This window comes from Papaver somniferum, chromosome 5 (assembly GCF_003573695.1).
Source record: "Papaver somniferum cultivar HN1 chromosome 5, ASM357369v1, whole genome shotgun sequence".
NCBI lineage: Eukaryota > Viridiplantae > Streptophyta > Magnoliopsida > Ranunculales > Papaveraceae > Papaver > Papaver somniferum.
In genome coordinates, this window is record NC_039362.1 from 172717928 (window position 1) to 172732858 (window position 14931).

Genomic DNA, 14931 nt, shown 5'->3' on the forward strand with positions numbered 1-14931 from the left:
AAATTTATATATACTTTTTTTTATAAAATGTAAATGAATCACAACTCCTAAAAGAGGTTGTGAAACAAGCCTCACACTACATACACAAGCATAGTGATACAATTTTCTGCTACACAGAGTATTGGTTGTGAAATAATTGAATTATAACCAAACTATGTGTTGTCAAAATAAAATTATACTACACAAACAAGAATTGTGATACATATTTCTGCTACACATACTATTGGTTGTGAAAATAAGCTTGTACTACACAAACAAGAACAATGATACATATTCTTGCTACATAGTGCATTGGTCGTGAAACAAGCTAACTATAACCAAATCTAGGGGTTGTGAAAATAAAGCTACACTACATAAACAATTGTTGTATCACAAACTTCTGCTACATATTAATAGTGTTGTGAAAATGAAATTATACTACACAAACAATAGTTGTGATATCTTTTTCTGCTACACATAATATTTGTTGTGCAAATAAGGTTGTACTACACAAACAAGAATAGTGATACATATTCTTTCTACATAGTGCATTGGTCGTGAAACAAGCTAACTATAACCAATCTATGAGTTGTGAAAATAAAGCTACACTACATAAACAATTGTTGTATCATATACTTCTGCTACATATTAGTAGTGTTGTGAAAATGAAATTATACTACACAAACAATAGTTGTGGTATCTTTTTCTGCTACACAAACCTATGGTTGTGAAAAAAGAGTTGAGTAAGAATTGAGTATGTTATACAACTAAAGTAGGAGTGGGGGAAGGGTGTATACACAACAGTTAGCGGAGTGGTATACAATGGAACGAAAACCGTGTTTACAACTGTTATTGACGAGTTGTAAAGAATTGAGGACTTTCTACAAACCCCCCCACCCCTTGTGCAACCCATAGATATGAGTTGTCGTATATCGTATGACTACTATTATCTGGTGTAGTTAATCACTATTTTTCCCGTAGTGACGGCTCAAGATACGGTTAAGAAGTATGCAAGCTGAAGTAGATTCACTGAGCAGACAGATAAATGAACTACACGAGCAGTTAAGAGTGGAATAACAAATTGCTAATTTGAACCAGTTGTTAGAGGAAGTCTGAGTGAGTTTACTATTGGAATCAATAGAATGATTGAAGCTTTCTGATTAATGAGTGGAGGACTAGAGAAATATGCAAGGTATTGGTATCATCAATTTTAAATTGCTATTTTATTATTATGAAAATTAGTCGGTGAGTGTCTTATTTGTAGAACGAGCTTTGTAGGAAGGAACTATTATGATTCATCACTTCTGATGTAATTCTGTTTTGAGCTTTATACTCCTGCGATATGATAGGGTTTTCCTTTCCTCGGTTACTCAAATGGTACTTAAATGGATTTGGAAGTTTTGAAATCAAAATCATATTTATTCTTATTAATGTTTGTGTACTCTTTGATTTAATACATCAAAGAAATATATTTAGTTAATTTATAAAATCGGTAATATTCTCTTTACCTATTTAGATTTAGAAAAAAGGATATCAACTTCTTATTTTTCTTTAATTCCAATTTTCATGTAATGCTGATTTCTGATTAGACAAGTACATCAGCTTGATATATAATGCATTTGTGATAGTTTACCTTGGGGAAAAAATCCTGAATACTGGGATTAGTTGATTTAGTGCAACTAAATAAATATTTATGTAAGAAACAAATGCATATTGTATGAACTAACATTTACTCAGATCATGAAAAAAATCTTGTATGTTTTTTTTTTTGAAAGAAAAAATCTTGCATGTTAAAAACATAATAACTATATAGGTGATATTTTCATAAACTACTAGGTAAAGATCTTGCATAAAGAACGAACTACCCACATTTTTCATTAGAGGTGGATGTTGAAGTATGAATTTGACTACCTAAAATGAATGTTTTTTCTTTTGAATAATTCCATAGTTTTTTTTGTGAAGTGAATGTATTAATTCAGGTAACCGCATCCCATATATGTGAATGTGATATGCCATTTATATATATATATATATGTTCAACTAGTTGATATACAATGCACTTGTAATAGCTTACCTCGAAGAAAATATAATCATCATTTCTGGGTTTTTATATGATTTAGAGCCACTAAATAAATATTTATATGATAAACAAATGCATGCTGTATACACCAACATTCACTCGATCATAAAAATATCTTGTATGTTAAGAACATATATAATATATATGTGATACTTTCTTTGGGAAAAAAAAAGAAAATGAAAGAACGATATAAAATATATGTAATGATATATTATTTTTTGTGTCATCCCCAGTTGTTGTATATCTTTTTTATTTATCATTAAATTAGTATTAGTGATGTATTAAAGAAGAACGTTTTTAAAGAATGACATGATCTTGGAATAAAAAAATTAGATAATATATAACTTGATTAAAAATGATATATAAGAAATACCAGTCACAGTAAAACTGCGAAAAGCCCCATAAAATAAACAAATCCCAAAAAACCGCAAGCAGTTGTAAACCGTAGATATAATCTGATTTCGAATCATCACGCTACCACAGCCGCCGGAGAAATCACCATCATCTTCGCGAACCATCGCCAACAACCAAAGGAACCATCATGGACATGATTCCAAAACCAATTTCGGATTAGAACCCCTCGCATATATCCATGATAAAATCATTAATCGTCGTCATTTTTCATTATCCACTACTGCCTTCCACATAACCACCACCACTAAGAAACCTAAAGAAACTGCCACTAGAAGATGATTCTGAACCAAGTAAAGATGAAGAAAGTAAGAAGTTAAGTGGCATGACTTTGATGGAGAAAACCAAATTTTTGTAATGGTTCTAACTTCAAAGAGAAACAAAACACTAAAGTTTGGGAAGAAGGGATAGAAGGATGATGAAAATAGAGAACCTATGGCTACGCTCTAGAATACTTCCTGCATCACCTAAAAACTTGGTTGAACAAGGCTTCTCTTAATGCTTCAAACTGAAGAATTATCTAGATGCTAACCGCAGAGTCAGAGACATCCTCTCTGCATACTGAAATGGTCGATAATGGAACACAAAACAAAATAAGAGAAAATGTTGTTATCGGATCTTGTCCGATTGAACTAGATCCGAGCAAGAAAGATTTTTCAGAAGATAGGTTTTTCTAGATAGAAAAGAGGACGGAGAGAGAGATAAGAGAGATTTTTTTGCAAAATAGGTCAATCAACTAGTAACAATGAACTTGAACTACGTGGACACTGATTTTATCAAGTGGATAGGCATAGTGATAAGTGCTCGTACACATGTTGGGAAAGCATGTATTTCAGTTTCTCGAAAATCATGCTCATGTGATAAAGAAAAATACTAATAAAACAGAGAGTTATAATACTTACTGTATTTAATTGTGTTGATCGACGCAAGGTAATCCTCTTTCCTTAAAGAAAATTCATCATCGACATATGGTCCTCACGATTTACGGATGTCGTCTTTCAAGATGCAATGATTACCTCTTGTATTAAGTACCACGACAATAATACTCTTCTAGCGAATGTGGACGATTACTGCGATCTTAAATCCGACTCCAACTCTTGACTTCAAAGATTGTAAAAACCCTTGCAAAATAAAATAAGAATAATTCATGCAGTGATCACCTCTTTTGGTGTACCCTGAATAGACCAAAAAAATAATTTTCATAAATGTACTTGGGAAAATACATACATATGCATAGGAAGCACAAAAATGTACCTAGATAATCGTAAAATTAACTTAACGTTACATATCATTATCATCATTCACTAACATAATTCAAGATATGGATCATTTACTTAATAGTTTTACCACATGGAAATGTAGTTTAATCCATCGTGAAGGAAATAATTAATGTTGCAGACAGTGTTGCAAAGATAGCACTTTCTTTTACTAGTACCCATGGATGGAAACAGTATAATCCAACATGTTTAGATAATGCTATCTCTTCTAATGATCTGATCATGTCAAAAAAAAAGTAAAAAAAAAATAAATAAAGAAATAAAAATTTCCTTTTGTATTTTTTTTTCATACTTATGACTAGTAGTGTTAGCGTTTGGATACACATTCAAAAATAATTCTTCAACTTCTAAAAATTAAAATGTAAGAAGTTAGTTTGTGTGAAAAATTTCAGAACGACTTTTAGTAGCCAAAAGATAAATTTTTCGCGAAACAAAATATCTTTATTTCGGATTTTTTCTACGCAAAAACACTTCTGCTTTTACTATCCAAACGTGATGGAAGGGAAAAAATTACAACGGGTTAGAATTGCAATAGTCCACGGACACCATACACAACACAAGGCAAGAAATCTTCTGTCATACGATACTTCTTTATTGAAAAATCATTTCGCATCAGCAGATTTATTATCCTCGCCTTTTTAGGGGCCACTCAAAAGGATTTAGGGGCCAACAATAAAACAAAAAAGGTCACCCAAAGGGAAAATGTAGCCAGCCCTTATCTCGCGTAATTCGTAATGGCAAAATTACCCTTATATATTCGGAGGATATGATAACATTTTTATCCTCCGATTGCAATCGGAAGCCAAAATATTACCCACTTTCGATTTTAGTCGGTGCAGTATTAGAATGATTTCTGTTTCATTTTTTCCATTTATTTTTCATTTTTGAGTTGTTAGAGTTATAGAGAAGAAGGTGAATGAAAAAAGGAAAAACCCATTTTATCACTAAATAAATGGATGGATATGAAGAAGAAGGTGAGAATCATGGCGAAGAACAAAATGTTGAGGGTTCACGACCGTTTAGAGAAGACGATTTGGGGTATATATTGAATGATCCAAACTTTTGTGAAGAGGAAAACCTAGACGACCCTTTTATGGAAGAAAATGGAGAATCGCCTGATATTGAAGCTAACGATGCATGTAAAACACAGGTATTGTGTTAAGAAACTCAAATACTCGATTTGCATGCGTTTGTGTGCTTTTGTAAACAAGAAAAACCGATTATTGCATGCATTGAATGCCATGAACTACCCAGATTCGGTAGATAATTTCTCGAATAAACTTACGAATATAACACACAGAGTACCAAATATGTATATTCGGTAGTTCCAAGATAGTAGTTTACTTCCGAATATGAGAAAAAACCCCAAACTGGTTTTCCAAAAAAATCTACATTCGGTAGTTATGTAGAGTTATTTACCCCTGAATGGCCCCAAAAACGAATTCCTCAAAAAATTTCAAAACTCAGCATTCTTATCCTTTACAGTCGGTAATAGTTTAACATTATTTGACTGCCGCATCTAACAGTGGCATCAAAATAAAATTTCCGAAAACTTGAAAATTGGATGTTTATCGATTAAAGTTATCTCCCGGTTATTTATATTCGGTTATTTTACTATATATTTTAGCTTCCGATTATATAATTTTTTGCACTCAGTAAACTGTGTTCATTCATTTGCATAAATCGGGTGTTTTGGGTAACCGATAGGATTCCGAATATAGTATATTCGGAGTTTGACTTATTTAATAACCTCCGATTATTGTATAATAATTTGTTGCTTTCATATGCAGGTCGTTGAAGAGTTTGTTGATGATTTCTATTTGAGGCCCGACACTTCCCTATACTATGCAACGATTTGGTATACTCATTACTACTTTTTTTTTTCAAAATTTATATGTTAAATGGTTATGCTTATTAGATTTGTTTAGTTTTATGCACGTTTAGACATTTGGAAGTAAGAAGGAGGCAAAAGAGTGGCTTATGAACAAAGCAAAAGATAACATGTGCGTGGTAGTTCAAAATAATCATGTTAGTGACACTCGATTTGAAATGATTTGTGAGCGAGGTGGGACGCGAAAGAGTCACGAGGGAAAGAATAGTAAGTACGTACAGAAGACGAATAGGAAATACCGAAACAATACCAAGAAGATAGGATGCCCATTTAAGATTGTCTTCTATAAGCCCGATGGTATTAAAGGTAAAGAGTATAAAATGTATAAAGTTGATAACGGTTGTCACAACCATGATGATCCGTTGGATTTAATTGGACATGTAATGGTTGCCAAGTTAAAACCACATCAAATGCAGACGGTGAGGTCTATGCGGATCCAAAAAGCGAGTGCGATCTTAAGTAAAATAAAGGCGGACGACCCCGACAACTTGTCTTCTTTGTCTACAATTAAGTCGGCCCTAGCTACGATCAAAAGGAATGAATGGGATGGTAGAACGGTCATGCAACAATCAGAGTGGTTAGCGGAGTTACACGGCTACACCTTGAGAAGGGAAGAAAATGATGGTATAGTGGTTCGTATTTTCTTGGCACATCCCGAAATGATCCAATTGGCTCAATGCTTTCATCAAATTTTGTTGATAGATGCTACTTATAAGACAAACAAGTATAACATGCCGTTGTTGAACATTGCTTGCCATACTTCGGACAAAAACACGTTTACGATTGCATGGGGTTTAATGGATCATCAGAACAATGTGAGTTTCATTTGGATGTTGGAGACGTTGAGGTCCATTTATAACGGTGATAATTTTTCAAGGGTTATTGTAACGGATAACGATCAAGCCTTAATGCATGCAATAGCGGTAGTGTTTCCGGAAGCCCAAAACTTGCAATGTACGTTGCACATTCAATGAAATCTCAAAACCAATTGCCATCATCATTTCCAAGCTAAAAGACCAAGGAAGGGTACCAAGAGGTCAAAGGAAGAGGATGAGCGCATTAGTAAATTATCCGTGGAAGAACGTAAGGAAGAGGATAGGTTATTTGAAGAAAATTGGAAGGAGGATGGAATTATTTGGAAAATGTTCATGAAAGCATGGGACAAAATCGTTTGGTCGATGACCGAGGAAATTTACGAATGTAACTTGAAGAAATTTGAGGATGAATACGGCACGGACTACCCAAAACCGGTTGAGTATGGTAAAAAAACAATGGTTAACGATTAAGGAGAGGTTTGTGTTTGCATGGACATATGAATATCGTAACTTAAAGAACGAGGCGACAAGCATTGCGGAAGGGTCTCATGGTCGACTAAAGAAAATACTAATTGGTAGTCAAAATGGAGTTGTGTCGATCCAAGAAGCAATCCATGAATTCACCAATCGTGATCTCGTAAAGATTAGGAAATGTATGCAATTTAGTGTACACCAATTCCCGGTGGAACATATTAAGGAAAAATTGCTTCTAAGGGGAGTTGTTCATAAAGTTTCAAGATGGGAAATAAATCGCATGATGAAACAATTGAAGTTATATAAAACTTATGATGACGAGAATACGGTTTGTGTTTGCAAGGATATGATAGGTATTGGACTCCCATGTCGTCATAAGTTGGGTAGGTATGTTGAAGTGATTGACATCAATGATATTCATCCATTTTGGAAGCAATTAAATTTCACTCCGAACACCCCGGTAGTTGATGGTCCGTCTTTCTTGGAGTCGAAATTGTGTGCACGAATAGCCGAGCGTTACGCTACATCAAACGGCACCAAAAAGTAAATATTGATGCATAATTTGGAGGAAGCACTTCACCCTTGTTTAAGGGAGGTTGATGAACCTATTAAGCAAAAGAACACCGGTAGGCCGAACACCTAAGTGTCGAGGACCATCCAAAGAAAAGAGTTGAAGGAGTATTTGTCTGATAAAAGAATATTGTCTAGGCACGAGCATTCGGAAGCCGAATTTGAAGATGAGCCGGAACCTAAGAAAAGAGGTCGTCCAAGAAATGATCAAAGTGGACCAACCACCCGACAAGTAAGGCCAAATATCTCTACATATCCTTCTCAAGTAAGTCAACCCAATGTTGTCGAAGAAGTTGTTGAGCAAATGAACGCCTCGCAACAAACCCAACCAATGGAAATTCTTACTATAAAAGAGGACAAAGGTACTCTTCGTTGCCCTAGAGACCTTAATGGAAGACCAAATCGATCCACATATACAATATACAAAGAGTATTTGGAACAACTCCCTCCACTTTGTTTTGTCGACCGAAGAGGTTGATGGGGATGGAAATTGTGGGTTTCACGTTGCTACAGAACAAATGGGTTACTTTAGAGAGGCGGATATTGAAGATGTCACCCAATGCCAATATTTAAGAAATAAGATGGCGGTACAACTAGTGAAGGACAAGGGTTTTTATATGGAGATGATGAGGCGAGGAGATAGATACGACAAAGAACAAGAGTTCAAAGACTTAGTTGCGCGTGTGAAGCGCCGAAAGGGATTGAAGACAATCGGATCCAAGTATTGGATGACAATGCCTAAATTTAGATATCTCCTTGCGGACGTTTTGAATTGCGTGGTACATTTCTTTGTTCCTCATATGTATGGGCTTAGCATGACGTTTGCACCCACAAGAACAGCTTGCGACGAGTCGGTTAAAGATAGAAGAATCGTAATGACATTTGTGAATGAAATGCATTTTATCGGTTTAAGAGTAAAGAAAGATTGTTCGTTAACTCCGTTGAGTAAGTGGCACAATTACTTCCCGATGAACCATTGCAAGGATTGGGTGAAACAATATGAGTCCAACATGGTTGATTGGGATCGCGTTATGGACAACAACTTTCCCGCTGGGTTACTCGAATTGATCCCCTCGGATGATGACGATGTTTGATCGTTTTTTTTTCGAACATGTAATTTGTAAAAGGTTTTTGGAAACTTTTTTGCGAAGATATATGATTTAATCGGTCACAAAAAATACAATGTTGTCTCCCGAATGTAGGAATCGAGGTCTTTAATTTTTCGTAACTATCCGATTATATGCATTTTGAACTCAGAACCCAGGAGAAATTGGAACACTCCTATATTCGGTAGTACATATACATATCTTACTTCTGAATGACGTTCCTTCGGAAGTATATTACTTCGTTTTACTTCCGAATATTATAATCGGTGGGTATTGATACATGTTTTGATTCCGAATATTATAATCGGTTGGTAAGGATACACGTTTTGATTCTGAATATTATAAACGGTAGAACTCGTAAATATCTATATACCGATGTGGTGGGTATTTCGAGGCATGACTATAATTTTTTTTGAAACTATGTAATCGGAACAACAGTATTATAACACTTCAATCCGATTAATCATATTCGGGAATCCCATATTTTATCAAACCGCCGATTAATATTAAAAATTTGAATTTACAACACTCAAACATCACATGTTATTCTTTTTTCCCAGTCCGAGATGCAACAATCAACGCAGCTTCGAAATGTAGAAACGACTCTCCTCTCCACTTGGAATAAGCATCTTGTGCCGCAAACTTGTCGTCTCTGTGCCTAGCAAGAATACGGTTGTACTCGGTGCACAATTTTATAACATGGTGCACCCTTGAAGAAACATGGGATGGTTCATAATTGTGGCGTGGCTTCTTGTACTTACCAACAAAAGGACCCAATGAAACGTTAATCCAAAATATACGATCGTCCTGCTGTTCTTTGGGTAGATCTTTCACAATGTAATAATTTTTTATCCATTCGGTCTCTTCCTCAACTTGTTTTAATCTTTCTCTTTGATGGAATTGTTCTTGACCTCGCTTCTTAGCCTTGATTTCCTCTTCCTCCTCCTTCGTTGCCACTAACGATGGTTTAATTTTTTTGGGTTGTTTGTTCCTTTTTTGTATTTCTTCTTCCATTGCTGCAATTGATGTAGTTGTTCGCTTGCATCTTCGAAGTATGTTGTCGATTGATGATGGACTTGCCATTGAAAAGGTTTTTCATTCTGATTTTTTACTCAATAATAACTGAGAGGGGTTACCCTCCTTATATAGATTAGAGTTCCAACGACTCTAATTTTTGAAAATATGGCCGTTGAGGTTTTTGAAAATATGGCTGTTGAGGTTTCGTATCAATGATGCACTACAATCGGTTGCTAACGACACACGTATTTCCTCCGAATAGGATATTCGGTAGCGAACTTAAATTTTTATCTACCGATTAGGTTGGTATTTCTAAACACGACTATATTATTCAGAGGATAATTTTTTTTTGTAAAGTCCCGAATGTAAGGTGACCCCTAAAAACGCGAGGTTTATTATTCTATGAATTCGTACCTCAAATATTTATGAATCTCCTCTTAGCTCTCTATGTTAGTTAAAAATTTAAAATCCATAAGTGACAAAATGACATGTCACAATCTCATTGGATCCTTCGTCAAAACCCCACCAATCACAACCACCCCATGTATGTTTGTCCCTTATATTTTGTCCCATTAGTCAGAATAAAGTATCTGTCTTTTACTTTTTAATAAAAATCTCAGCTTTTCCCTCTCCAATTTTGATTACAGATTTAGAATTTGAATTTGAATTCAATTCAGTTCAAAAATTAAATACTCTAATAATAAAAACAAAATCTCAACCCCCATTTTGAAATTTGAAATAAAAACCCAGATTTCATATCTTCAAAATTAGAAAGGGGAAAGAACACTGAAAACAAAATAAAACCCAGAGCTCTAAAACCCTAATTACCCACACCCCCATCATTTCTAGTCACTGTAATCTCAGACCCACACTGAAATCTCAGACCCAATACCAAAAAGATTTGACCTTTATTTTCATTTTATTAGAAAAACGATTCATTTTGATTCAATTTTTAGTTTGTTGATAAGGGTTTTTTTCAAATTTCACAAAAAAAAAACCCAATAAAGGTTCTTGATTTTTGAATTTTGAAGAAGAAGGAGATGATGGATGATCGAGTTATGAGTTCAAGATTTCTGTTGGATCCATCTGTTGCTGCCTTCAAAATTGATACAAAGGTTGGGTGTTTTTTTTTTAATGGTTGGTTTTCTCTTTTGGGTATAGTGAATTTTATTTTTGATTTTTTCGGATTTGGATTTTGAAGGGAGAAAAAAGGAGTAATACAGAATTGGAAGGAGGAGGAGGATGTAAACGATTCAAAATGAGAGATCTTCGAGATTCCGGTATGTTTGTAAATCAGTAGATTTTGGTGCATTTGAATGATATTGTTGTGTTGATTGTGTGCTAAATTGCTAATGTAAGGGGTAGAGGGGCTAAAGGAATGGTTTTGATTTGAGAGATTTTTTGTTTGAATTCTTGCCGATTTTGATGAGAATGTCGAATATTCGTTAGTATAATTTGGGCTATGCAACTGTTTCTTGCTACAATTGGGTGAGAATCTAATCTATGCAAGTGTTTCTTGCTTCAATTGGGTGGGAATGTTTCTAGACTTGTTGACGCTTTTCTTGGTTGCGTGATTGCATATCCAGATTAGCGGATACTGAAATGCATTGATATCATTTTGCTGGATGTTTAGTTGCAGACTACTCGTATCTCTCTATTTAGTATGACATTTACGTTTGTAATGTTGAAGAGAATTTAGGCACCTCTTCACTTTGCTGTAGATGCAGGACCTAATTGCGCTCATGGTGTGACAGTATTGTCTTATTATTCATTTGTAAAAGTTTAAATGCGTCAAAACCCTTGTAGCCTTTCACAAGTTGATGAAGCTAACACGCAAGTATTTAATAGCGTAGCGCAACAATGAAAACCATCAGCATTAGGATTAGCAGTTAATCGAGCAAAAGGCTACACTGGAATAAGCTTGTGCACATACATTGAGAGCACTATTGAGAATTAAACAGTTGTGTTGGAGAATATAGAAACGCCAGGGGATTATTACCTGTTTCTCTTTTCCCTTCCCGTGGTTGTACCAAAATTATTGCTGAACACGATGCACTCTTATCATTATTGCGTCTCACACTGTACTTTTTATCCTTGTTCTGCAGGTATCGAAGCACATCTTTCAGAATCTTTTGTAAGCAAAGAAACCAAGGAGCAGGTGCACTCGGACATCGTTAGAGAGACTTCTGAAATTTTGAATCCGGAGATAGTGCCTAAAGCATCACAAGCATTCTCTACAAAAGCAGACACGATGTCTCTCAATCTGAGAAAATCCAGCACTGTTGTTCATCCTTTAGATCTCAACACTGAAGCCGAGATAGCTGATTACTCTGCTGCAGATATGGTTTCTGGTCATTTGGATCCTTATAGCCAGCATCCGTTGTACACGAAGTATCAAAAAGTTCATAACACTACTGTTACCACTTCTAAAGATTTGGGTTTAAACTTTAATGCTCTGGGCGTCTCAACTTCAGCGCAGCAAAATCCGTTTTATCCTTACCAATTGTCTGATTATGTGAAATCTAAGGATGCTTCGGAATGTGGGAGTTGTACTGGTCCCTTGGAGGAAAACGACTCATTTAGAGCGTGGAAAGCAATGAAAGAGAACGGCTTCTCCTCGTCTAAACATGGAGGCATACCACTACCAAAGCAAGGAATAAGGAAAGCCAAAAATGATCTTAAGAGAAACATGGAGATTGCGAAGAGGGAACAAGTTAGCAGGTTTGCAAAGATTGCAGCTCCAAGTGGCCTGCTCAATGGATTGAACCCTGGGATTATTAATCATGTAAGAAATAGTAAACAAGTTCACTCTATTATTGAGGCCCTTGTTAGATCTGAAAGAATGGAAAGTGGTACTCAGAGCAGGCCAGCCAGCCATTTGGAAAGAGGTGAGCAAACATATTATACAAGGAAAGATCCGGAAACTATGCTGGATTATGGAGCGACACAAGTTTGTCATTCCAAACACACAGATTCTATACTGGAGGGTACCCATTTTTCAACTATGTACCAAATGACTTCAAGTTCAGACCAAACGTATGGACACGATTATCCAGACTCTTCAGAGAGAAGAAGTTGTGATCAAACTTCTAGCTTTTCGCAGCTTTCCTCACACTGCATGGATGAAAATGCGCAGATGAAGTTACTATCTTCTGCTAGTAATGGGTCTGAAAATATGAGCACTGTTACTAATGAAGATTCAGAAGAAGACCATGCAAGTGAATTTTCCCTTTCTGTAAAAGGTATGTTTCAGTTAATCCTGTGTCCTCCCTTGTTCGTTACGGTATTTTGAGGGTGATTAGGTGAGACATACTTGAACTGAATTAGATGTTTATCATTAATGTTTCTTTCAGCTGCAAATGTGGCTTCTCAATGGTTGGACCTTCTTTCTCTCGACATCAAAGGACGTCTTGCAGGTGATTATCTACTCTTCTAAAATCTCACTACAGTTGGCTGAAAGGATGTTTAAATTTGAATAGATTTAGTTATGAAGATTTTTGTTTTCTCAATGTGTGCAGCATTGCGGCGCAGTAAGAAGAGAGTTCAGGCTGTAGTGCAGACCGAATTGCCTTTCCTATTCTCAAGAGAGTTCTCATCCAATGAAGAAAATGACCCGTCATCACATATGCATCGAGCAAGATGGAGTGCTATTTTTGATCAAATGGATAAAACACTCTCTGAAGAGGCAAATCATCTAGTAAGTCTTACAGTATAGTGTCCGCCTTTGCTTTACTCTATTCGTAGCTAAAATAATTTTTGTTTGGAGACAATGCACCTAGATGGAATTGCTTCTGTGAATCAGTTTGAGCCAACAAAATCTCACAATTATGTTCCCCCTGAACTTCGGTTTCAGGAAAGCGGGTTGAACCAAATAAGGCAAATGCAGTTGCATTGTGATCAGGGTCTGCGATGTGTTAACTTGTATGGTATGGAGCTACTAGGAAGATCAAATATTGAACACAGGTACATCCTCAGTTACATATTCATTCGACTCGAATTTATCATTGTGCACCTATGTCTTGTATAACTTCCTATTATGTCTATTTCTGCGCTTAACCTACTACAGTCTTCAATTAATTCCTCTTAAATTGCGCATGCAGAGTAAAGAAAGAAAAAATGGCTGTCAGGGCAGCTGCAGCTTCTGTATACTCAACCTGCAACTTGGTGATGGGCACAGAAAATTCTTCCTCTTTCTGACTTTTCTCAAGTCTTCAGGTCATAACCCTTCCACGGCAAAAATCTAACTCATTCCGGAAATTCTCATTTCCTTGTTTGTTTTGTAGTTGTCAAAGTAGAGAGTAATTCATTTACAAAAACGAAAACTGATGCTCATTTGAGTTTCCAGATTTGGTCAGTTTTTAACTCCTGACCAGTGGAGAGAACTTTTCATTTTTTTTTCCATTATTGCCAGACAAAGACCGTGTGGTAAACGTAAATGTACTTTCAAGAATTCGTTTGAAATTTGATTACAAAATTTCATCATCAGAAGAAATGAAAGTACCCAATTTTTTTTAAAAAAAAATTGATCTCCAAATTTCCAATGATTTTAACAAAAAGTTTACAACTGGTGGTTATGGGCTTTTCAGACAAACCTAATATAGAAGCCCATTAACTGTGGCTCTGTACTATACTAGTACACTCAAGAAGTAGAAAAAAGAAATCTTTCATTTGATCATAACACTATCAGCAATTATAAAATCCAGGAATCGAACAGCTACTTGGAATCGTGAGATAGCCACTTGACGGTTCTATATGGAAAAGTCCATTAGGCTAGGCTAAATGTCAAGAAAAATTAAGATTAGCCCAGGTAAGAATACAATTAGCCCATTAGTTAAGGCATTCACGCTGCCACTCATCGACTGGAATCTTAACCCCACCCTATCTCAACCTTGTAAAAATCTATTTTCCCATGTTGGTTTGCAAATATATACTAAAATTTAAACTCTCGTTTTTAGGGACCACTCGAAAGGATTTAGGGGTCGTCAATTTATACCCAGCCAAAGACTCTAGTTAAGGGGTACCCTATATGATATTGAAGTTACATAAATGCCCATCTGGTAAAACTGTATAAAACCAAATCAAAAAAAATTCTACTCATTTCAACTCTTCTTCTTCCAGTTTCATATTATCTTCCGATTGTGGAAGAAAAAAAAAATTCCCTCGTTCTTGTGTTCAACCGAAACATCGCCGCGAATCGTAAAATCAAAACATCGTCGATTCGTTTATAAAACAATGGATAAGGGAAATGAAACCCACAGACCTAGAACCAAAAACGTTGCTCGGGGTATCGATCCAAAGATTGGGATCTTAG

At 35.6% G+C, this 14931-nt stretch overlaps 1 protein-coding gene across 1 annotated transcript; it reads left to right on the plus strand.

Annotated features, from left to right (window-relative positions):
• The first annotated feature begins 10258 nt into the window (after positions 1 to 10258).
• LOC113278151 lies at positions 10259 to 14042 on the plus strand. The gene is made up of 7 exons (XM_026527071.1): positions 10259 to 10735; positions 10822 to 10900; positions 11726 to 12862; positions 12974 to 13036; positions 13139 to 13317; positions 13474 to 13583; positions 13721 to 14042. The coding sequence occupies exons 1-7, from the start codon at positions 10661 to 10663 to the stop codon at positions 13815 to 13817; spliced, it is 1740 nt and encodes a 579-aa protein (XP_026382856.1). The 5' UTR covers positions 10259 to 10660; the 3' UTR covers positions 13818 to 14042.
• Positions 14043 to 14931: the final 889 nt, after the last annotated feature.